The following is a 25,423-nucleotide window of genomic DNA, read 5'->3' on the forward strand; positions in this document are numbered from 1 at the left end:
CTACACCACACGATGACCCGCAGCCGGGAAGCTGGGCCACGCAGAATCCGGAGGGATGGAGAAACTGCCTAGCGTGGGCCTCTTGAGCTGTCCTTTTACTTGGCTTAAGAAGGCCACTCAAATTGCTTGGTGAAGTTCCTCTTTGATAGATTGTAAAATGGAGAAGGGAACGAACTCGCCCAAAGTCACATAACCGACAAAAATGAAAGCCAAGGGTGACAGGATGAATGATCTAACTTTTTGAATCACCCCCAAAGCTCTTACTATTACACCTTTCATGAGCATGAAAATCCTGCCCCTTGTGCTCTTAAAAAAAAAATTATTGACAGTATTACAGATGTCCATTCCCCCTTTCTGTCCCCCTACACCCAGTCCCAGCCCCACCCCAGGCCTTCCCCACACTGTACGTCCATGGGTTATGCATATATGTCCTTTGGTTAATCTTTTCCGTCTCCTCCCCGTCTTTCCTTAAAAAAAAAAAAAAAAAAAGCTTTATTGATTTTATTGAGAGAGAAACATCCATGAGAAAGAAAAATTGATCAGCTGCCTCCTGCACGCCCCGCACTGGGGATTGAGCCCACAGCAGTGACCTGATTCATGGTCCCACGCTCAACCTCTGAACCACACCAGTCGGGCTCCCCTCATGTGTTTCTCTTTTTAAAAAATACATTTTATTGATTTTTTACAGAGAGGAGGGGAGAAGGATAGAGAGTTAGAAACATTGATGAGGGAGAAACATCAATCAGCTGCCTCCTGCACACCCCCGACTGGGGATGTGCCCGAAACCAAGGTACATGCCTTTGACTGGAATCTAACCCGGGACCCCTCAGTCCGCAGGCCGACGCTCTATCCACTGAGCCAAACTGGTTAGGGCTCCCCTCATTTCTTAATGAAGGTTCCAGGCCCTAGCAAAGACAATGGAAGTAAAAAGATTTTTTTCTTCATACATTGGCATCCCATACAAAACTGGAATTCTGTTAATATGGAAGATAGAGAAATGGATATTGGATAGGCAACTAACACTATGTTCCATATTTACTTTTGCTTATTAGGACCCTAAATCGCAGTGAGATATGCCCCGTAGATCTGAGAAACCCTGTTGTTATGCACACTAAAATATGAGTTCCAGAGATAACAAGCAATTTGGCCAACTCACACTTAGTCTAGACTCCAAATCTCTCCTACCGAACTGCCTAGGAAAGCTGGAATAGAGAGGCAAAGACCCGTCAGGTACCCTGCAGATTTCAAAAGCCGGATTTCACTAAATTCAGAGAATGACCCAAGACGGAAAGGAAAGCCCAACGTAGGAACCACTTAGCGCTGCTCACGATCCTACCCGGATTCATTTTTTTCAGTTGACAGGAAGTGAAGGACTATAACCCCACTTGCCGGAAGTGCCTTTTCGGGAGTACTTGGCTGTTTTTGCAGCTCAGGTTTTCATCTCTCCGCGCGACCCTGGCAAGTGAGTAGTAGGGCTGCTGCCAGAAATGCAGGTTGGAAAGGGGGGCAATCGGGGTTGGCAGTAAACCGGAGACACGGGCATTGTTGGGGAAAGTTCACCGAGGATCCGAGAGTTCAGGCTCCATCTCCTTTTCTCCGGTGTGGGCTCTGAGGCTTGCAGTTTGCAACTTTTTCTTTTGGGGCAGTGGAAATACTGAGCGTTTCGCCTGAATTGAAGCGGATTAACCCTTGGGTCTGTTCTTAATTCCCTAACCAATTGGCCGCCCCCGGGTTTTAGGCTATCATTTATTCGCTTGAACTCACGAGTTGGAAAGCATATATATCACAGTGCATAGAGAGTTCCAAAGCTGGAGAGAGCGCTGGGATTTTAAGTGGGGTGGTCCAGAAGGCCCTTAAGCAGGTGATTTTGCATAAAAGTGACTGTATGAGCCCTGCAGAGAAATGTGTGTCTGGGAGTTACGAGGTGTATGTGGTGGGTGTCATTTTAAGATCTACTCAGAGGCCCAGGATAACTTAACTCACTACTTGCTTCCTATGTATAGAATGACATTGACCAGTATACAGGAATTCCCAGATTTGTGATCAAGAAATTAGTTCATTGCCTTGATTAGAGCGTCTTTCCCATAGTCAAGGTTGCGGGTTCCATCCCAAGTCAGGGCACATACAAGCATGAGTAAGTGGAACAACAAATCAATGTCTCTTTCCCTCCCCCCCTCTCAAAATCAGTAACTAAAAACAACAACGCACAAATAAAAGAAGTTAGTTCATTAAAATTGTTAATGGAGAGGCAACTGTGGGTTTGGGATTTAAAAAAATTTTTGGTTTGTGAGTTTTTTAGACACCTCATTTTTCTGGTTAAGAGTGGGGAACACACACACAAGCAAACAAAAAAACGGGGGAAAAAGAACAAAGAATGGGACTCACATAAGACATGGATTCATATTCTCAGTCACTGTACTGGCTACTTATATTATGTAAGTAAAATAAATCAATAATAAAAAAGCATTAAAAAAGAATGAGGAAATAAGAATTTAAAATTTTAAAATATATTTTTTTATTTTTTAAATGTATTTTTATTGATTTTAGAGTGGAAGGGAGAGGGGGAGAGAGAGAAACATCAATGATGAGAATCATTGATGGGCTGTCGCCTGCACACCCCCTACTGGGGATTGAGCCTGCAACCCAAACACGTGCCCTTGATTGGAATGGAACCTGGGATCATTCATTCAGTCCGCAGGCTGATGCTCTAGCCACTGAGCCAAACCAGCTAGGGTAAAAAAATTTTTTTTTGTTAATCCTCACAATGGATATTTTACCATTGATTTTTAGAGAGAGTAGAAGGGAGGGCGAGAGACAGAAACATTGATGTGAGAGAGACACATCGACTGGTTGCCTCCAGCATGCAACCAGACCAGACCAGGCCAGGCCGGGAGGATCGAACCTGCAACCTAGGTATGTGCCCTTGACCAGAATCGAACCCGGGACCCTGCAATCTGCAGGCTGACACTCTAGCCACTGAGCCAAACTAGTTAGGGCAGCAGATATTTTTTGAGTGCTTTCTTTGTGTTAGGGACAGTTCTTAGCTCTTTACATGTATCAAATGATTTAATTTTTACAGCGATCCTGTGTAGTTATTATAATCCTTATCTTCAAGGTGAATGAACTGCATCATAGCAAGATTAAATGCTTGTCTGAAGTCATAGCTAGTAAGTGGTGGGGCCAGGATTCCAATCTAGATTGTTTGACTCCAAAGTTTGTGCTCTAGCTTACCAGGTTATACAGTCTCTCAGCACTAAGATGAGGTTTTTGTAATTAATTAGTTTTTGTATATCAAACACAGTGTCTGGTTCACAGCTGAATTGTATTATCATCATTATTTTGAGCTATAAACTCCTAAGTCCCAAAATAAATAAGGGGAAAAAAAGAACATGGATGCTATGACCTTCAGTTTTATTTTTTTAAAAATATATTTTATCGATTTTTTACAGAGAGGAAGGGAGAGAGATAGAAAGTTAGAAACATCGATCAGCTGCCTCCTGCACACCCCCTACTGGGGATGTGCCTGCACCAAGGTACATGTCCTTGACCGGAATCGAACCTGGGACCCTTCAGTCCGCAGGCCGATGCTTTATCCACTGAGCCAAATCGGTTAGGGCTGACCTTCAGTTTTAACGATGAGAAATTGGCACTTCAAGGAAGCAATTTATCTAAGGACACACAGCTGGGAAATGATGGTTATCTGTAAAATCTAGATCTCTGTGCATTAATATTTTCAGAGAATGAAAGGATCTATTAACATGTTTTTGATTTTTTGAAAATGATGATTGTTTTCAAAGGAAACTTATATAGAAGAAATTCTCGTTACTTTATTATTTTTTTAAAATATATTTTTATTGAATTCAGAGATGAAGAGAGAGATAGAAACATCAATGAGAGAGAATCATCAATTGGCTGCCTCCTGCATGCCCCCCACTGGGGATTGAGCCTGCAACCAAGGCATGTGCCCTGACCAGTAATCGAACTGTGACCTCCTGGTTCATAGGTCGACATTCAATCACTGAGCCATGCCAGCCAGGCAATTCTCAAGTTACTTTAAGAAAATTATGTATAAAATGAAGAAAATTAAGTGACATCTATTTGGTTGTTGTTGTTTTTTTGACATCTTATTTTGTACACAGCAACATGCTTCTGATTCAGCGTGTCCACTTAGCTATAAAAATACATTAATCAGAACTGCCTGGCATCTTCCTGAGCAAGACTTCATTAGGTCCCAGTATGCTTCACTTCATCCGGAAGTTTTCTCAAGCATCTTCAAAGGTTGGTTTATCTAGCAAATATTTGAGCACTACTTGCCAGACATGATTTGGCTGGGCAATAGCAGTGAAAAAGAAGACAAAAAAAAAAAAATCCTTTCCTCTTATTTGGATATGTGTGTGTGTGTGTTTGTAAAGTACAAATAAGTAAAATATTTAATATATCAAGTGGTAAGTGCTATGGAGTACTATAAAGCAGGAGAAGGGAATATGACTTGTCAAAAATAGACTTACAAAGGGGAGGGTGGGGGGAAGGGGGAGATCAACCAAAGGACTTGTATGCATGCATATAAGCATATCCAATGGACACAGACACTAGGGGGCTGAGGGTATGAACTGGGTGGTGGGGGGCAATGAGGGGATAAGGACACATATGTAATACCTTAATCAATAAAGACTAAAAAATAAATTAAAAAATAGACTTATGACTGCACTTTATATAAATGGGGTGGTCAGAAATTAGGGAATGGGCCATGCAGGTAGTTCAGAGAACATTCTAGACTAAAGGAAAAAAGAGGTCCCAAGATGGAATCATTCCTAGCATTTTGAGGAATCACCAAAATTCTCAAATAACTTTCATTTTTGCTCTCATCAAACGCTTCTTGAGTTACTTGTAATCTATTTACTAACTGAAGTCTGGAATCTGCTTACTAAAGCATAGAATCAGCAGAGAAGTTTATTTGGTCATATAACATGAAAGGCATAAGGATTTTTTTTTAAGGCAAAGAAAAAATATGGTCCTGGTTCTCAAGTCTACTCACAATTTTAATTCATGGTGAGAATTACAATGGAAGTACACATAGGGTGCTTACTTATAGGAGCATTAAATCAGATTGGAGAAAGTTTTTGTTTTTTTAATATATTTTTATTGATTTTAGAGAGGAAGGGAGCGGAAGAGAGAGACAGAAACATCAATAATGAGAGGGAATCATTGATTGGCTGCCTCCTGCACACCCCACACTGGGGACCGAGCCCACAACCGAGGCATGTGCCCTTGGCCAGAATTGAACCTGGGACCCTTCAGTCAGCAAGCTGACGCTCTGTCCACTGAGACAAATTGGTCAAGCAGATTGGATAAAGTTTTAAGCTGAATTTGTAAAAACAGTTCCAAAATAGAAAAGTAAGCCAGAATGCTAGGTAGAGACATATAGAAAAGCATGGAACTATGAAAAGTATGCAGTGTTCATAAAGCTATATTGGAAGGTACACTGCTTTTCTCTACATAAAATAGCATTGCCTCAGTGATTAGTGCAACTACTTTTGCGATTTATAAGTCCAAGAGGCAGTTTAGAATGCCAAATACTAAATATCCAGTCTTTACCTGTTCTTCTTTGAGATATTTTCTCATGGGATAAGATTAGTGGTAAGCCAAAACATAAGTGACTTCTAGTCAGTAGTTTCTTTTGTATGTGGTATAGCTGTTAATAGTCTTGGCCAGCAATCACATCACTCTGTAGTCCAACCTTTCTGTAAAGTTCGATGTGTTAACAGAAAGCAGTTAGTTTGTTTTTATATTGTTCTAGTTTGGCATTAACTAAGACATTTGGTGATACACATTTTTAAAAATCCGCTTTTGTCTTCTGGTTTATTTTCTCTACGTAGATGCTGAAGTACCCTTTCACAGTTGGACTAGGAGCCAGCAGGAGAATAGAAACACTTTCTCTCAAGGCATGTCTCCAGCAGAACTTTTCACCTTTGTTTCTAAGGCCTAGGCCTTCCTCATCATTTCCAGTGTGTATGAGCAAGACACAATACTATCATACTTCCCCATGCAACTTTAAGAAGAAGCAGAAGGAAGAAGTGCTTCCAGCCAGGCCACCGAAAACGATCACATACCTGCCTGACAGCCCAAAGCCAGCATTATACATATCTCTGGCGGGACTAATCCCTTTCCTTGCTCCACCACTGATCATGGTGATGGTAAAGACTTATATCCCCGTATTAGCTTTTACTCAGATGGCTTATGGAGCCAGTTTCCTATCTTTCTTGGGAGGGATCAGATGGGGTTTTGTTCTGCCAGAAGGTAGTCCAGCCAAACCAGACTACCTAAATTTAGCTAGTAGTACAGCTCCTGTCCTGTTTTCATGGTTTGCCTTCCTTGTTTCTGAAAGGCTCAGTGAAGCTATACTCACAGTAATAATAGGTTTGGGGATAGCATTACATAATGAACTTTTTCTTTTGCCAGATTATCCCAATTGGTTCAAAGCCCTGAGGATAGTAGTCACTTTAGTGGCCTTTTTATCATTTGTAATCACTTTACTACTTAAAAATATTTATCCAGAGAAAGGACCCCAGAAACCTGGTCAAGGAGAATAAATATAAAACTACTCAATAAATGATGTTAGCACGTTGGCTACAGCCTTGTAAGGTTGTTTTACATATCCTTTTTCTTCTGTTTAGCTCTTTGTTTCCCACCAATGGTAATTTAGTCATTTTTTCACTTCTAAAAAATCTATTTCATAGGAATTATATGATCAACAGCTTGAAAATCCTTAAGTCCTTTTTATGTCATATTAGGTTAGAGTTCTCATTCAGTGTTAGGAATTATATAGTGGTCCACTCATTTCAAAGTTTTATTTTGAAGGGGGAAAAAAAGTAAAATTAAAAGCAAAAGATGGAAAAATCCCTTTTGCTAGAATCTATGATCATTGAAAAACACACATACTCTCCCATTTCAAGAGGAAAACTTCAATCCATGAATGTCTGAAAACAATAAGCAGTTCCAGGGTAGAGTTTTCATTGCAGTTGCCCCGGGGATTGCATTCCCAAGCTCATTTTACCTGGTACAACCTAGTTATATGAGCTGAGAGGATCTGTGGCTCTAAAGTCACTTGGGAGTAGTGTCACGAGGGGAAGTCATGTTTAAAGAGAATCTGGACACTTTTTCTAGTTTTTATCAGGATATTTGGCAGAGTATAGATGCAACTTATCACTAAATAGACCACCAGCAGGTCAAAATTATTTAAAAGATAAAGCTGTTAGTACATAAAATTAGGAAAAATCAAGCTGGAGCCATCTTGATATTCTAATGAGCAGGGCTATCTAATGTTACATGTTAACTCCCAGAAAGCTTTTTCAAAACAGCAAAAACATCACCTTAAGATTCTAATTTGAAAACCTTGTCTTTTGAGATTCTTAGTCTCATAAAAAAGGAATTTATGTAAGAGTATAAATAAGGAAATGATTTCACCTGGTATGTTATCTTTGTATAAGTATTCAAATATCAAATTTCATAAGTAAATTATATACATATGACTTCCGTGCTAGTGATGATTCTTGCAGTGAAGAGATGAGAGTCTAGATTGGTAGCCTGTTTACTTTCTTACACACCTGTTATGTATTGAATTGTGTGTTGAAGTCTTAATCCCCAATATTTAAAAATGTGACCTTATTTGGAGGTAGGGTCTTTACAGAGGTAATAACTATTAAAATGAGGTCATGCGAGTAGGCTATAATGTAATATTACTGGAATTCTTATAACAAGGGAAAATTTAGAGACATGTATACAGGGAGAATGCCATGTGAATGTGAAGATGGCTATCTGTATGTCCAGGAGTGAAGCCTGGAACAGATCCTTCCCTCAAAGCCTTCAGAAGGAACCAACTCTACCAACACCTTGAGTCCAGACTTCCGGCTTCTGAAACTATGAGACAATAAATTCTGTTGTTTAAATTTCTGTGCCCTGCTAGTGTGGCTCAATGGTTGAGCATCAACCCATACACCAAGAGGTCATCAGTTCAATTTCTGATCAGGGCCCATTGTGGGTTTGATCCCCAGTAGGGGACATGTAGGAGGCAGCTAATCAATGTTTCTCATTCATGTTTCTATCTCACTTCCTCTCTAAAATCAATAAAAACATATTTTTAAAAATTTCTCTAGTACTTTGTTACAGCAGCCCTAAGCAAACAAATATAACACCACAGAGCTAGAACTTATTTGGATCATTAACCCTACCAGACCGCTATACCGATTTTTCGGTAATTTCCGAATTTGCCGCTATATCGCTGTACCTAATTTTCGGTACTTTGCCTAGACCTATTTTCTACAATGTCTCCAAGTTGCATCTTATTCTAACCACTTGTTTGCATGTAACTAACATTTTTCTATATCATGTTGGTTTTTTCTCTTTAATGCTCAGGAGCATTTCTTTTATATACATATAAAAGAAAACTCATACTCTTCAGAAGATCTTTCTCAGAAGGAAAAGCAAAACCTTGTAAGAGCAAAAATCAAAATACTTTATTAGTATATTCTTTTTTAAACAATCTGTCATTACCTAGGAAACAATAAGCATATTTACAATTACCTATTTTTCAGGGATCATTTGGACCTATTAAGGCTAAACATTGTCTTGACATTACATTTCTGCCACAGTAGTACATAATGCCCCCCTTTCACATTGCCATTTTAGGTTGCTAGGCAATAATGAAAATTAAATTAGGAGCATTTTTATAAATCTCTTTTGAAAGCAGATTCTCTGTAACTAGAAATATTAAAGGCACATGAGCTTAAATAACCTACAAATTAACTTGACATTTCATTCCTTTACATTTTACAGATCCCAATTAGGTATTTGTGACCTTTCAGACTTTCAGAGCTTTCTGTCTGCACTATATAAGCTTTTCTTTTTGGGGGGAATATTTTTAAATTGACTTTTAAAGAGAGAAAAGGAGAAAGAAACAACAATGTGAGAGCGAAACATTGATTAGCTGCTTCCTACACATCCCCCACTGGGGATTGAGCCAAAACCTGGGCATGTGCCTTGACTGGGAATCGAACTGGCAACCTTTTAGTGCATGGAATGATGCCCAACCAACTGAGTCATACTGGCCAGGGCCATAAGCTTTTCTTAATACAAGCATATGGTTAAGTTATGAAGTATTCTTGTGGGCCAATCCAAATATTTTGGATATTAATGCTACCTGAGTCTTTAATGCTTACATAAAGCTTTCATTCTAATTAAGCTATTGATACTTATAACAATATACTGAAGGACTTTAGTAAAGAAAAGGGGGAATATACTAATCAAATCCTGGAATGAGCTAGGTAAAAACCTAACTGTATGCAAGATCTTCCATATAAATGGCTCCAACTGATTAGTAGAAATAACTTAAAAGTAATGATCATGTACACAAATCTTTCAGAACTGGACAGAGAACAATTCTTTAAAATGCTTCTCAGGGGAAAAATAAGTTTTGAGAAGTAGTTTTGAATCAGAAGCCTTTCATCTTATGAGTCAGTGTCTATAAAAATTTTCACAGGTATCTAAAATTCTACCTTCTTCAAGCCAGGCAGTAGCTTTGTAATAAGCTCATACTTAGGCTTGCCCAAGTACAAGTAAACTTTACAAAGCTAGATGATCTAATAAAATTCCATCTTCCCAAAGCCAAATATATTTTTGGTGCCTGTTTAGAAAATACGGGAAAATATAGTAGGTGCATACCACCTACTGGGCTCTATCACCCATTCCATCATCCTATTGCAATAAAGGACTATCACTAAGAACCTCCTCTTAATTATTTGCATTCTCAGCATCAAGAAAAAAGATGTGAGCAAAAGCTTTTTTTTATGCTGTTATCTCTCTCTATAAGTAGCTAGATGTTTCTAACAGTGGCTATATATGTCCCTCCCATATATTTGCTGCCAAGAAAAAGTATGAGGCTAGCCCTGGTAGGTGTGGCTCACTGGCTGAGCGTCGACCTATGAACCAGGAAGTCACTGTTTGATTCCCACTCAGGGCATATGCCTGGGTTGCAGGCTCAATCCCCAGTGTGGGGCATGCAGGAAGTAAGCAATCAATGATTCTCTCTCATTGATATTTCTAACTCTCTCTCCCTCTCCTTCCTTCTCTGAAATCAATACAAATATATATTTTTTAAAAGTTTGGGGCTAGTGAAACTCCTAGCATCAAGTAAAAGTAGTATGTTGTTTCATTGGCTATTCACTAAAAATTAAACTATGGCCAAGAAAAATTGTGCTCTGGCCCTAACCAGTTTGGCTCAGTGGATAGAGCGTCGGCCTGTGGACCAAAGGGTCCCGGGTTCGATTCCGGTCAAGGGCACCTACCTTGGTTGCAAGCTCCTCCCTGGCCTGGGCCCCAGTCGGGGCTCATGCAGGAGACAACTAATTGACGTCCATCACATTGATAGTTCTCTCCATCTTTCCCTCTCTTTTCCACTGTCCCTAAAAATCAATGGAAAAATATCCTTGGGCGAGGATTAACAAAAAAAAAAAAAGAAAAAAGAAAAAGAAAAATTGTGCTCTGGATTACATTATGAATTTCGACATCTTGAAACTGTTCCACTGATATTTTTATATCACACAAGGTCATGTTACAGCTTGAATTGCACTGGAGAAGCTCCTAAAGGGGCTATTTGCCAAAAAGTTTCTAGTAAATAATTTTTACAAGTAGGACTCTACTCCTAACTGAACAATTCTTGAACATAAATAGCACTTCTATTAGTAAGCGTGGCAAATTTTTGTGAGCTCTTTATTAATTTAGGACATAATCCATATCCTTTTCACTTAAATTCTTAGAAAAATAATCTTTAGTTATTTATCTATCAAATACATGGAAAACTTAACAGAATCAAAGGGTCCTATGACCAAATACATGTGTGATTTGCAAAAAGTCAGAACCTATATTTTCAAAATGTTTCTTGTGCTCTCTTAGAGTTTATAGTTCATAGTACAGCAACACCTCCTTCACAACGACTGGTGATCATATTACCTATTTCAGTCCACGTATCTGAATGAGGGTTATAAACTTCAACTGAATCCAAGGTACCTGGTGCCAAGAAATCATGGCTGGAAGATCGACCTCCAGAAACATACAGAAGCCCATTGACTGCCACAACACACATGCCTGCTCTAGGCACTTTCATTGAGGCAACTTCAACCCACTTTTCCTGGTTAAGAGAAAAAAATAAGTTAGCAGTGTCACAAAATAATAATAGAGAAAACTGTGAAGAAAGCAGATACTATGGTTCTTTTTATGTTTAAATTTCGAACTTACAATCCAGTCACATCAGTATATAGAACATTTTAAAATAAACTTTCAAGTAGATGTAGACAAAGTAGTAATTTTAGAGGAAAATAATTGAAAAGTCTGTGATTAATTATAAATTATTATCAGAAAATAAATCTAGAGACTCTATATAAGCAGGCATTCTGAAAAACTAGTTCTATGGAATACAAGTACGTAATGTGCATACACACGCACTAACACACACACACACCACAAACCCACAAAGCTCCTAGAACAGTGGTTCTCAACCTTCCTAATGCCGCGACCCTTTAATACAGTTCCTCATGTTGTGGTGACCCCCAATTTCATTGTTACAAATTGAACATAATTAAAGCATAGTGATTAATCACAAAAACAATATGTAATTATATATGTGTTTTCCGATGGTCTTAGGCGACCCCTGTGAAAGGGTCGTTCAACCCCCAAAGGGGCGACCTACAGGTTGAGAACGGCTGTCCTAGAAGATAAGTGCTTATCTACAGTTTACAGAGGGCTTTAAAAAGTCTTTGAAATGCTAATGAGCCTTATAGATCTCTATGCGAGTGACATAGCAAAAAAACACTTGCCAAATTTATTTAACCATGTAATCCTTTTTGCAAGGACCATCTGGTGGAGTTAGTGACTGCAAAACATATTTCAGAAAAGTAGTATAGATTAGGGGTGGGAAACCTATTTGTATAAGAATACAAACTAAGAATTGTTTCCACATTAAAAAGTTATTAAAAAAAAATAAGCCAGGCTGGTATGGCTCAGTGGATTGAGCGTCATCCCATGGACCAAGAGGTCCCAGGTTCAATTCCAGGTCAGGGCTCATGCCCAGGTTGTGGGCTCAATCTCTAACAGGGGGCATGCAGGAGACAGCCAATCGATGTGTCTCTCTCATCAATGTTTCTATCTCTTTCTCCTTCTTCCTTCCTCTCTGTCTACAAATCAATACATTGGGATGGCCCTGGTGAGGTTGAAATGGATAATAAAGGCCAATATAAACTGATGAACAAAAATAGATGCAGAGGCAGAGCAGCATTGAACAGACTGTCAAACTACAGTGGGAAGCCTGGGGAGGGTTTGGGGGGCGGGGGGGGGGGGTTAAGAGATCAACCGAAGGACTTATATGCATGCATATAAGAATAACCAATGGCCAAAACCGGTTTGGCTCAGTGGATAGAGCGTCGGCCTGCGGACTGAAAGGTCCCGGGTTCGATTCCGGTCAAGGGCATGTACCTTGGTTGCGGGCATATCCCCAGTGGGAGATGTGCAGGAGGCAGCTGATCGATGTTTCTCTCTCATCGATGTTTCTAACTATCTTTCTCCCTTCCTCTCTGTAAAAAATCAATAAAATATATTAAAAAAAAATAATAACCAATGGACACAAGACACTGGGGGGTAGGGGAGGCCGGGGGAATGTCAAGGGTGGGAAAAAGGAGTCATATGTAATACTCTTTGTAATACTTTAAGAAATAAAAATTAGCCGAAACCGGTTTGGCTCAGTGGATAGAGCGTCGGCCTGCGGACTGAAAGGTCCCAGGTTTGATTCCGGTCAAGGGCATGTACCTGGGTTGCGGGCACATCCCCGGTGGGGGATGTGCAGGAGGCGGCTGATCGATGTTTCTCTCTCATCGATGTTTCTGACTCTCTATCTCTCTCCCTTCCTCTCTGTAAAAAATTAATAAAAATATATTTAAAAAAAAAAAAAAGAAAGAAAGAAAAATTATTAAAAAAAAAAAAAGAATATTAAATTGCCATCAGGCCCTGCCAGAGACAAATGAAAATGGAAAAATAAAAAAAAAATAAAAATCAATACAAACATATAAGAAACAAACAAAAATACGCCTATCCAGTTTGGCTCAGTGTCGGCCTGCGGACCAAAGGGTCCCAGGTTTGATTCTGGCCAAGGGCATGTACCTCAGTTACAGGTTCCTCTCCAGCCTGGGCCCTGGTGAGGGCATGTGCAGGACGCAACCAATTAATGTGTTTCTCTCACAATGATATTTCTCTCTGTCTTTCCCTCTCTTCCACTCTCTCTAAAAATCAATAGAAAAATATCCTCCGGTGAGGATTAAAAAAATAAGTAAATAAATAAATATAAAAATGCCAAAAGAAGAGATTGTGGCCCTTAAACAAAAAGTTTGCTAACTCCTGGTATACGTTATTTCCTGAAGAAATTTCAATAAGCTGCTATAGCCAAAATGAGTTATAAATCCCTACTTCAGAGAAAATTCTATACCCAGAAAACAGAAAAGTTAATAAAGGTCCTGGGAAATAATCAAGAGAGAAATGAGCAAGTAGCCAGGTATAAAGGATCCCGGGAATAAAGTAAATGATGAACAAAGTTTATAAAATCATGAAAAGTGAACAATGATTATTCCCCAATGCTAGAAAGTGAAATTAAAAAATTACTGACTGATTTGAGATAGGAAGGGAGGAATAGAGGGAGAAGGAGAGGAGGAAATATCAATTTATTATTCCACTTATTTATGCACTCATTGGTTGATTCTTGTATGTGCCCTGACCGGGGATTGACCCCTCAACCTTGGTGTATCAGGACTACATTCTAACCAACTGAGCTACCAGGCCAAGTTTAGTCCCTAAGGACAGGGACTTAATGAGCGTCACATCCCAGCATCCAGTATAGCTGCAGCACATTATAGAAAGTCAATGTGTGTTTGCTGATTTGAACTTAAATGAACCCAGCAAGTCCTCTGAAACTGAAGAATAAATTTAAAGGTTATTTGGTTATCTGAAATTACAGAACATATCACAAAGTTGGCATAGCTAAAAAAAATATTTTAAAAGACAGACATATTCACAAAAATATCTATAGCTGATTAATATAAACTAGGATGTTGGGGTTATGTTTATCATTAGGGAATATAGTCAATAATATTATAATAACTCTGTATGGTATCAAATGGATACTAGACTTATTGTGGTAATTACTTCGTAAGGTATATAAATGGCTAATCACTATGTTGTACATACCAGAAAGTAATATATTGTGTCAACTATAATTGAAAAATAAAATTTAAAAGCCCTAGATATAAATATTTCCAAGGTTCTAAAGAAAAGCATAAACATTGTGATGGGAGAAGTGGAAAACAAAACAAATAAGCAAACAAAAAGACCTTCTAGAGCTAAAAAATACAGTATCTGAAATGAAAAATTCCCTATAGTGGCTTAGACACTACAAATTAGAAGTTTAGATATGCAGAAGTTTAATGAACTTAAAGACACAGCAATAGAAACTATCCAAACTGAAGCACAGAGAACAAAGTTTCAATTATGCAGGGTAAATAAGTTCTAGAGAGATAATGTTCAGCATGGTGACTATAGTTAATAATATTATACTCTATACTTGAAATTTGCTAAGAAAGCAGGTCTTATGTGCTCTCACCACACTCAAAAAGGAAGAGGAAACTATGTGAGGTGATGGATATATTAATTAGCCTGATTGTGATAATCATTTTATAATGTCAACTAAAGGCCTGGTGCACGAATTCATGCACAGATGGGGTCCCTCGGCCTGGCCTGTGATCAGGGATGCAAGCTAACCTACCGGTCGGAGCGTCTGTCCCCTGGTGGTCAGTGCGCATCATATGACTTGTTGAGCGGTCAACGGATCAGTCCAACACTTAGCATATTACACTTTTATTATATAGGATGTATATCAAAATGTCACACTGTACACCTTAATATATGCAACTTTTTAAAAAAATATATTTTATTAATTTTTTACAGAGAGGAAGGGAGAGAGAGAGCCAGAAACATCGATGAGAGAGAAACATCGATCAGCCGCCTCCTGCACACCCCCTACTGGGTATGTGCCCGCAACCCAGGTACATGCCCTTGACCGGAATCAAACCCGGGACCCTTCAGTTTGCAGGCCGATGCTCTATCCACTGAGCCAAACCGGTTACGGCAATATATGCAACTTTTATATGTCAGTTATATCTCAATAAAGCTGGAAAATAAAAACAAACTGAAGAACAAAGAGAAAAGAAGATGGAAAAAAATTTAAGACCCTCAGTGATCTGTGGGACAATATCAAGTGATCTTACTGCCTATTATTGAAGTCCCAGAAAGAGAGCAAGAAAATATTTGAAGAAATATGGCTGACAACATTGATGGAAGCTATAATCCCAAAGATTCGAGAATTTCAATGAATTCCAAGCATGTTAAACACAAAACTCCAATAAGAAACACATAATCAAGTTACTGGAAACCCATGATAAAGAGAAAATCTTAAAAGCTGCCAAAGAAAAAAAGACACATTACATACAGGGAAAACAGGCTAAGAATGACTACTGACTTCCCGTCAGAAACAAAGCAAGAAGATAAACATCTTAAGGTAAGGAAAAAAACCCTCAACAACCTATAATTCTATACTCAGCAAAATATCTTTAGAAGTGAAGGTGGAAAAAAGAAATTTCAGAAAATGGAAGTTAAGCTAAGCTAAGAGAATCCTTGCCAGCAGAGCAACACTGAAAGAAATACTTTTAAAAGTTCTTTCGGCTAAGAGAAAATGATATGAGATACAAACTTAGCTCTGCACAAAAGAATAAATAAAACTAGAAATGGTAAATATATCCATAGTTATCAAATACTTTCTCATTAAAAATGTATTTTAGATATAATTTATTGTTTAAGTAACTGTAACAATAAATACAGAAATAAAATAGCACGAAGGATTAGAGTTGGGCATGAAAGTAAGTTTTCATAAGTTTTTTACATTGAAAATGAAGTAGTATAATATTATTTGAAGTTAAATTTGATACACTAAATATATATGTATATAATGTAAATTTATATGATAAATAATGTAAGCCCTAAATCTCTTAGAAAAAAGGTGAAGAGATATGGTTAATTGCAAAATAAAAGAAATAATCAACTTAAAGATAGAAAAGGGGGGAAAGGATAAAGAAATGGATTATACAAATAAAAAACAACAAAATGAAAGTCTAAAACCATCCATATTTGTAATGATGTTACATATAAATAGTAAAAACTCTAAAGACTCCATTTGAAAGGCAGGCATTGCCAAACTGCATAAAACACATAGACCACAACTATATGTTATCCTACAAGAGATGCAGTTTGTAAAAAAAAAAAAAAAAAAAAAAAAGAGAGAGATGCAGTTTGTAAAGACATGGATTTAAAGTAGAAGGGAAAAAAAGATATACCATGCAAATACTAATCAAAACACAACTTGGCTACATTAATGGCTGCATTAATGTCAGACAGAGTAGACTTCAGAACAAAGGTTATTACAGAGGTAAAGAAAAACACTTCATACTATGAAAGGATCAATTAATCAAGAAGACATAATAATCTCAATGTGTGTAGACTTAATAACAAAGATTCAGAAATGTAAAGGAAAAACAGACAAATCCATAATGATAGGTGGAGATTTCGACACGTCTCTCTTAGTAATTTACAAAACAATGAGACAAGTTGGACATACTTGAACAACACTAATCAACTTGATTTAACTGACATTTATACACTCAACAACAGCAGAAAACAAATTATTTTCAGGTGCACATGAAATATTTACCACCACAAAGTATGCTCTTCGATCACAATGAAACTAAATTAGAAATCACTGACACAAAGATATCTGGAAACCCCCCAAATATGTGGAAATTAAATAACAGATTTCTAACAACTCATTGGTCAAAGAAGGAATTATCAGGAAAATTAGAAGATATTTTGAGATAAATGCTAATTAAAACAAAACATATCAAAATGTGCGGGGTGTAGTTAAAGAAGTGCTTGAAAACCATTTATAGCTTTAAAGGTTTACATTATAGGAAAAGAAAGGTCTGAAAGTCAATCAGATAAGCCTCCACTTTAAGATTCTAGAAAAAGAAGAGGAAATTAAACCCAAAACAAAAAGGAGGGAAAAAAAATAGGGACAGAAATAAATGAAATAGAAAGTGGACAATAAGTAGAAAAAAAATCAATGACACCAAAATTTACTTCTTTTGAAAAGAGAAGAAAACCTCAATGATCAACATCATGAATGATAGAATGTACACCACTACAGATCTTTTTTTGTTGTTAATCCACACCCGAGGCTACTTTTCCACTGATTGGGGGTGGGGGTGGGGGGTGGGGAGACAGAGAGAGAGAGAGAAACATTGATATGAGAGAGACACATCGATTGGCTGCCTTCCACACTAGCTCCAACCAGGGCCAGGGATTGAGCCTGCAACTGAGGTACGTGCCCTTGACCATAATTGAACCTGGGGCCCTTCAGTCTGCAGGCTCTATCCACTGAGCCAAACTGGCTAGAGTATTACAGATTTTAAAGACATTAAAAGAATAACAGGATACTAAATATTTGAAATCATCCAACCTACCTCTTCAAAGGAATATTTTTCTACAGTATGAAGAGCATCTTGAGTCTCATTCCACCCTCCAATAGAATATATGCAGTCATTGAGTGCAGCCACCCCAAGATATGCTCTCCTGGTTGCCATTGGAGGAAGTGGAGACCAACGCTTGGAAAGTGGATCATAAACTTCAAAAGAACGAAGTTCTATTCCTTCATTGCTGATGCCCCCAATTACATAAATTAAACCTGGAAATGGAATATTTTTGCTCAGATGCTATAGAAAATAGGACACAATAATTAGCAAAAGTTGTGATTTCAGTTTGTTATATTTAATGTAGGGCTATACCAATTTTTTTAACAGAAAATTGACATCTGTCTAGTTTATTACAGCTCACATGTAAGCATGTTACAAAGTTAGGGGCATGAATTTACAGTGTAATTAAATTTTCAACGAGCCTAATGATGCTGTAAGAAAATAAATGTCAGACAAAGATTTCCCATCTTATTGTCTGCTTAATGGTCTCAAGTTCCATATGCTACCAAGTATAGGTAACAAAGGAAAGGGAAAGGGACTTTTCCCCCCCTAAAAAATATTATGCATTTAAACCTGGCAGGCATGGCTCAGTGGTTGAACAATGACTTTAAGAACTAGGAGGTGCCCTAACTGGTTTAGCTCAGTGGATAGAACGTCGGTCTGCGCACTGAAGGGTCCCAGGTTCAGTTCCGGTCAAGGGCGTGTACCTTGGTTGCGGGCACATCCCCAGTAGGGGGTGTGCAAGAGGCAGCTGATTGATGTTTCTCTCTCATCAATGTTTCTAACTCTCTATCCCTCTCCCTTCCTCTCTGTAAAAGATTAATAAAATATATTAAAAAAAAAAAAAAAAAAGAACCAGGAGGTCATGATTTGATTCTCAGTCAGGGCACATGCCTGGGTTGCTAGCTCAATCCCCCAGTAGGGGATGTGCAGGAGGCTGATCAATGATTCTCTCTCATCATTTTTTTTTCTGTCGCTTTCTCTCTTCATCTCTAAAATCAATAAAAATATATATATATTTTTAAAAATATTATGCACTTAAACTGTGAAAGCCTACCTGTTGTTCAGATGGACATAAAATAGATAATTGAATTTAAATTATAATATTTATATGGCTAGATTAAAATACCAGATTAATCACTAGAGTATAATAGAATATAATTCACAGAGAGTTCATTTTTAAATTTGATCGAAACTAATGGTTCTGTCAATTTATAGTTATTTCTGAGTACCCAGTGTGTTTCCCACATTCTAAAGTGAGGAGCTATAGGTTATAACTCCTCACTTTAATGGTATTTTAAGAAATGTGAGCTAAATGTTAATAAACTTGGGGTTCTAGCTCCAGCTATCTAGTAACCAGCTATGAAAAGAGATAACTCACAGCCTTCCTAATCTTCAGCTTCCTCATTTATAAATAAAGGGGTTGAAATAGATAATCTCCAAGATGCCTGACTCTATGATTTTTAGATGGGAAGGTAAAAATAATAAATACAAAACAACTAGAGAACATTATAATATTAATATAGTTTGCACCATGTAATTTGTACATTTAAATGCTAGTTGAAATCTTCACAAAGCAGGAAGAACTTGAGCTGGGAACAAAGTAGGCTGAGTTGTCATATGACAATGGGCAGACTATTTCCTACCCTGCAGGTACATATAAATTTGCTCTCTAACTCTGGACAGAGAATCAGGTTTTATTTGACAGAACTACCTATCTCTCAGGGTATAATAGACAATTAAAATAATTTCCGTACACCATTTCAATATTCAGTGCAACATTTTTCAAATCTATTGTAGCATTATATTCTATGTGGCCTGAATCACAACGTACCCTATTAAAAAACACACTGAAGAAGCCTATAAGAAGAGAATGTGAAGATTGTTTTTTATATTCTCTCCTTACTTAGAAATACTTGCTAAGGCCTGAATGGGAGACAAAATAACAATAAAGAATGACATTTAATTTAGTTTATTTTTTAATCCTCATTCGAGGATATTTTTTCCATTGATTTCTAGAGAGTGGAAGGGAAGAGAGAGAGAAACTGATGTGAGAGAGACACATTTATTGGTTGCCTCCCATATACACCCCTATTGGGGCTGGGGAATCTGCAACCAAAGTATGTGCCCTTGGGAGATTTAGTAATGCTAATGGTCTAGAACGGGGTGGGCAAACTTTTTGACTCGAAGGCCACAATGGGTTCTTAAACTGGACCGGAGGGCCGGAACAAAAGCATGGATGGAGTGTTTGTGTGAACTAATATAAATTCAAAGTAAACATCATTACATAAAAGGGTACGGTCTTTTTTTTTTTTAGTTTTATTCATTTCAAACAGGCCGGATCCAGCCCGCGGGCCGCAGTTTGCCCACGGCTGGTCTAGAACCATAACACAAACAGAAATCGAACCTGAGACCCTTCGGCACATAGGCCAACACTCTAATCACTGAGCCAAACCAGCCAGGATAAGAATTATATTTTATTTTTATTTAAAAAAATATATTTTTATTGATTTGAGAGAGGAAGGGAGGAGGAGAGAGAGAGACATAGAAACAATGATGAGAAAGAATCATTGATTTGATGCCTCCTGCACACTCCCTACCCGGGGACCGAGCCCACAACCTAAGCATGTGCCCTTGACTGGAATTGAACCTGGAACCCGGCAGTCCACAGGCCGATGCTCTATCCACTGAGCCAAATGGGCTAGGGCAAGAATTGTATTTTAAATGCTTATTTTGCTAGTCAGGTGTTTTTGCCTATCTGTAATTTTAAATTCTAGCTGTTTATTTTGGAGAAAAATATATTATTTGACAATACAGAAATAAAGAAATAAGAAGTTAAAAAGATATGAGGTTAAAAGCAGAACTTCCATATTGTTAATGTTAAATACTTAATAAACATCAATAGACATAAATATACTTTTGTGTAAATAAAAGCCTCAGGCTCAGTTTTTATAAATATACTAGAGGCCCAATGCATGAAATTCGTGCACTCGGCAGGGGGGTCCCTCAGCCCAGCCTGTGCCCTCTCAGTCTGGGAGCCCCACAATCAATCGCTCCAAAGAAGTAGGCCCCGCCCACTCACCGCAACCTGCCGGTTGTTGACCTGGGCCTCCCTCTTTGGGGCGATCGTGGAGCCCCCCGATTGATTGATCGCCCCACCTGCCGGTGGCCTGGGTCTCCCTCTACAGGGCAATCATGGGGCCATGACCAGGCCCCCAACCAATTGTATTGCACCAGCCTTAGCTGGCCTGGCGCCAGTGGGTGTCATAGCGTGGTTGTCCAGAAGGTCATCCAGACGGTTGTTCTGCTATTCAGTCGTTTGGTCGATTTGAATATTACACTTTTATTATTATAGATATTTTCAAGAAAAACATTTTATAAAGCAATCAATCACCTTGCATTTCACAACAGCCAAAGTAGTAGCGTGACATAGCCATGTTGCCAACTACTTCCCATTTATTTTCATCAGGATCAAATCGTTCAATGGTGTTCCCTATCTCAGCTCCAACCCATCCACCTATAACCAAACAGAAAAATGTTATGTCTGGGATGAAGGAATCTTATTTATCAAAAACACCTTAGAAAACATCTAACCTGACAACTTCATATTATGGATGATTATCACATGGAATAGAGGGGTTATTTGTCCAAGATCACATGAAAAGTTAGAATTTGACTGTGAGTAGAACTCAGATCTTTTAACTCTCTATTTTCACTAGGAATTTAAAATAAAACAAAACAGTCCGCCCAGTGTGGTTCAGTGGTTGAGCGTAGGCCTCCTGGTTCAATTCCAGGTCAGGACACATGTGCAGATTGTAGGCTCAATGCCCAGTAGGGGGCATGCAGGAGGCAGCAGATTGATGATGCTTCTCTCTCATCGATGTTTCTATCTCTCTATCTCGCTCTCTTCCTCTCTCTAAAATCAATAAATATAGCTTAGCTGCCATGGCTCAGGGGTTGAGCGCCAACCTATGAACCAGGTCATGGTTCAATTCTAGCCAGGGCATATGCCTGGGTTGCAAGCTTGATCCCATGTGGGGTGTGCAGGAAGCAGCAGCCAATCAATGATTCTCATTATTGCTGTTTCTATCTCTCTCCCTCTTCCTTCCTCTCTGAAATCAATAAAAATATATTTTAAAAATAAATAAAATAGCCGAAACCGGTTTGGCTCAGTGGATAGAGCGTCGGCCTGCGGACTGAGGGGTCCCAGGTTCGATTCCGGTCAAGGGCATGTGCCTGGGCTGCGGGCACATCTCCGGTGGGAGATGTGCAGGAGGCGGCTGGTCGATGTTTCTCTCTCATCGATGTTTCTAACTCTCTATCTCTCTCCCTTCCTCTCTGTAAAAAATCAATAAAATATAAATAAATAAATAAATAAATAAATAAATAAATAAATAAATAAAATAAAAATGTACTTAAAAATAAATAAAATAAACCTAAAACTTCAACATATTGCATAGGAAATTTGGTATTTTGCAAAACTATCTTTTGAAACAACTTCTGCATATTTAGCCTGCTTATACTAGTCATGCAGTTTAACTATCTGCTAAAGAGTTTCATTGGATATCTCATCTATATTTTATCTCCATCCCTTTCTAAGAACTCTACTTTTTACAATATCCCCCAAGTAATAGTATTTTGAGAAGAATAATTTATAAAGCTGAAAGGAAAATGTTTCTTATGGGAGAGAGGGAAAATTTCTAAGGAATCAGAATCTAAGAATTTAAGTAACATTAGATATCCTTAAATTGAACAGCATAATTACCCAAAGCATAGATAGCCCCATAACACACACACACTCCCAAGCCACAGCGGGGGTGATTCATTGAAGCTACAGTTGTCCACTGTTTAGTAACTGGATCATAGCATTCAGTACAATCAAAAATCATTGAATCTTTTTCACCTATGTTAAATAAAAGAGACACATATCAGGAGACTTAGTAATGCTAATAGTCTAGAACCATAACACAATATTCAGTAGCATTTCATGTTGTCAGAAATTCAACTATTATGTCTGATTTTATACTATTTATTAAAATTCATTTGCCCAGCAAGTGTTATTTTGAAATCATAGCACTATCGTTTAGTAAAGTCCATTTAATGTAGTAACGGCACAATTTTCCTATTATCTATTTCTAATTCTATTACCCAAACCAGTGGTCGGCAAACTCATTAGTCAACAGAGCCAAATATCAACAGTACAACGATTGAAATTTCTTTTGAGAGCCAAATTTTTTAAACTTAAACTATATAAGTAGATACATTGTTATTAACTTAATTGGGGTACTCCTAAGCTGGCCTTTGCTAAAAACGTCCTCAATCTGAGGGGTTGACCTCAGCGAACGTACCCGCACTTCTTCTAACGCCACTTCTTCAAAATAGACTCACCCAGGCCGAAAACCGACTTCTGCACATGGGCCACAAAGTTTCAATCACACTGTACGTGCGCGCCCACATGTGGTATTTTGGGAAGAGCCACACTCAAGGGGTGAAAGAGCCGCACGTGGCTCGCGAGCCGTGGTTTGCCGACCACTGACCCAAACAATCCACACAATTTGCATTTTGACAATTGTAAAATTGAGTTTTACTAGTAATGTAATTCTTATCTAGCAACAAACAGAAAATAGTGTGGTGAAGGCCTGGGGGGAGGTGGGGACAGGTGTGGGGTCAATGGGGAAAAAAGGGGGCCATCTATAATACTTTCAACAATAAAGATAAATTAAAAAAAAAAACAACACAAAACGCTGAGTTGTATATGTGAATTTGATACCTGTAGTCACTTTGTCTAAAAATATGAAAACATTTAAGTGGAAATTAATGGAATTTATTGGAAAATGGGTAAAACTACAGTTTAACTATGATTTAAGCTGTGGAGAGAAGTCCCATATCACACATACAATTAAATAACAACATAAAAGAAGATACCAATCACATATATATACACAAACACACATAAGTGTAATACATATGTAATGTAAGTATATAATGTGTCTACAGGTCCATATCTTTATCTTTGCATCTGTGTGTGTGTGTGTGTGTGTGTATATACATATACATATATATACACACATATGTATATGTATATGTGTGTATATATATATATATATATATATATATATATGTATGTATATATATATATATATATAATACATCTTAGGAGCATAAGAAAAGATATTACTTAAAATAGAATTTAAAAATATACTATACCTAGGAGTAAATCTAATCAAAGCTTGTATAAGACCTCGATGGTTAAAATTTATAAACTTTAGATAAAATTTTTAATTAAGGAATATCTAAATCAGGGGTCCTCAAACTATGGCCCGCGGGCCACATGCAAATACAAATATTGTATTTGTTCCCGTTTTGTTTTTTTACTTCAAAATAAGATATGTGCAGTGTGCATAGGAATTTGTTCATAGTTTTTTTTTAAACTATAGTCCGGCCCTCCAACGGTCTGAGGGACAGAAGTTTGAGGACCCCTGATCTAAATAAATGAGATGTATCATCTTCATGACATAGAAGAGTCAATGTAAAGATGATTATTGCCCTAGCCAGTTTGGCTCAGTGCACAGAGTGTCAGCCCATGGACTGAAGGGTCCTGGGTTTCATTCTGGTCAAGGGCATCTACCTTGGTTGCAGGCTTGATCCCCGGCCCTAGACAGGGCTCATGTGGGAGGCAACCATTGATGTGTCTCTCTCACATTGATATTTCTCTCTGTCTCTCCCTCTCCTTTCCACTCTCTCTAAAAATGAATGAAAAAATATCCTCAGGTGAGGATTAACAACAAAAAATTACATATATATATACCATTATCCCCAAACTGGTTTATAGATATAATATAATCCCAATTTTTAAAAAAATCTTTGTTACATTTAACACAACATAAAATTTACTATCTTAACCATTTTTAAGTTTACAGTTCAGTGATGTTAAACACATTCACATGTTGTGTAGCCATGACAACCATAACCCTTTTCATCTTATCAAACTGAAACACTATACGTATTAAACAAAAACTCCTCATGTTTACCTCTCCCAGCCTCTGGCAGTCACCATTATACTTTGATTTAAGATTTTGACTATTCTAAGTACCTCACATAAGTGGAATCATACAGTATTATTAAAAAAAATGATTCTAAAATTTATATGGGAAGTACAAAGGATCTAGAATAGGCAAGCACTCCCAGAAATTAAGGAGACACTATCCTATCAGATAAGCTCATTAGATTTAAATAGAGCTATAGTAATTAAGATAGAGATAGACAAATAGACCAATGGAACAGAAAAGAAATCTAGAAACAGATCTATGCATATATGATTACTAGGCATAAGACAGTTTGTACTGCAGAGCAGTGAAGAAAGAAAAGTTTTATTATGCTAGGATAATTGGTTATATCTATATAGGGGGGATAAAGGAAACTGGTTCCCTACTCACACTATCCTTAAAAACTCAATTCCAGGTAGATTATAGACATAAATGTAAATGGAAAAACTATAAAATTTTAGAAAGCAGTAAAGATATGTATCCTCATGACTTTGGAGTAGGGAAGGATTTCTTTAAAAAGGTAAAAGAAACACTAACCATAAAGGGGAAAAATAATAGAGTTGGCTACATTAAAATTAAAAACATTTGTTTATCAAAAGACACTATAAAAAGTCCTGGCTAGTGTGGCTCAGGTTGGTTGGAGCCTCAACCCAGGTACTGAAAGGTTGGTGGTTTGATTTCCGGTCAGAGCACATACGTAGGTTGTGG

At 37.8% G+C, this 25,423-nt stretch overlaps 2 protein-coding genes across 2 annotated transcripts in view; one reads left to right on the forward strand and one right to left on the reverse strand.

Moving 5' to 3' along the window:
* Positions 1-4,233: 4,233 nt before the first annotated feature.
* TMEM69 (transmembrane protein 69) lies at positions 4,234-8,133 on the forward strand. The gene is made up of 2 exons (XM_081087549.1): positions 4,234-4,278; positions 5,877-8,133. Exons 1-2 carry the CDS (start codon positions 4,237-4,239, stop codon positions 6,588-6,590), a joined length of 756 nt encoding a protein of 251 aa, XP_080943675.1. The 5' UTR covers positions 4,234-4,236; the 3' UTR covers positions 6,591-8,133.
* Positions 8,134-8,488: 355 nt separating this feature from the next.
* The window catches only part of IPP (intracisternal A particle-promoted polypeptide), a 31,684-nt gene continuing 14,749 nt past the window's right edge, over positions 8,489-25,423 (reverse strand). Inside the window, exons 6-9 of the mRNA XM_081087548.1 lie at positions 22,435-22,572; positions 21,064-21,186; positions 17,661-17,881; positions 8,489-11,182 (exon numbers count right to left, since the gene is read on the reverse strand). Of these exons, the coding sequence (XP_080943674.1) occupies positions 10,958-11,182; positions 17,661-17,881; positions 21,064-21,186; positions 22,435-22,572 (707 nt within the window). The 3' untranslated portion in view covers positions 8,489-10,957. The remainder of the gene's footprint in view (positions 11,183-17,660; positions 17,882-21,063; positions 21,187-22,434; positions 22,573-25,423) is intronic.

The sequence above is a fragment of the Myotis nattereri genome, assembly GCF_964212035.1.
Source record: "Myotis nattereri genome assembly, chromosome: 3".
NCBI lineage: Eukaryota > Metazoa > Chordata > Mammalia > Chiroptera > Vespertilionidae > Myotis > Myotis nattereri.

Coding starts and splice junctions, on each gene's coding strand:
- TMEM69 (XM_081087549.1), top strand. CDS start 4,237: ATGCTTCACTTCATCCGGAAGTTTTCTCAAGCATCTTCAAAG. Junction 4,279..5,876: donor TTTCTCAAGCATCTTCAAAG/GTTGGTTTATCT, acceptor TTCTCTACGTAG/ATGCTGAAGTACCCTTTCAC.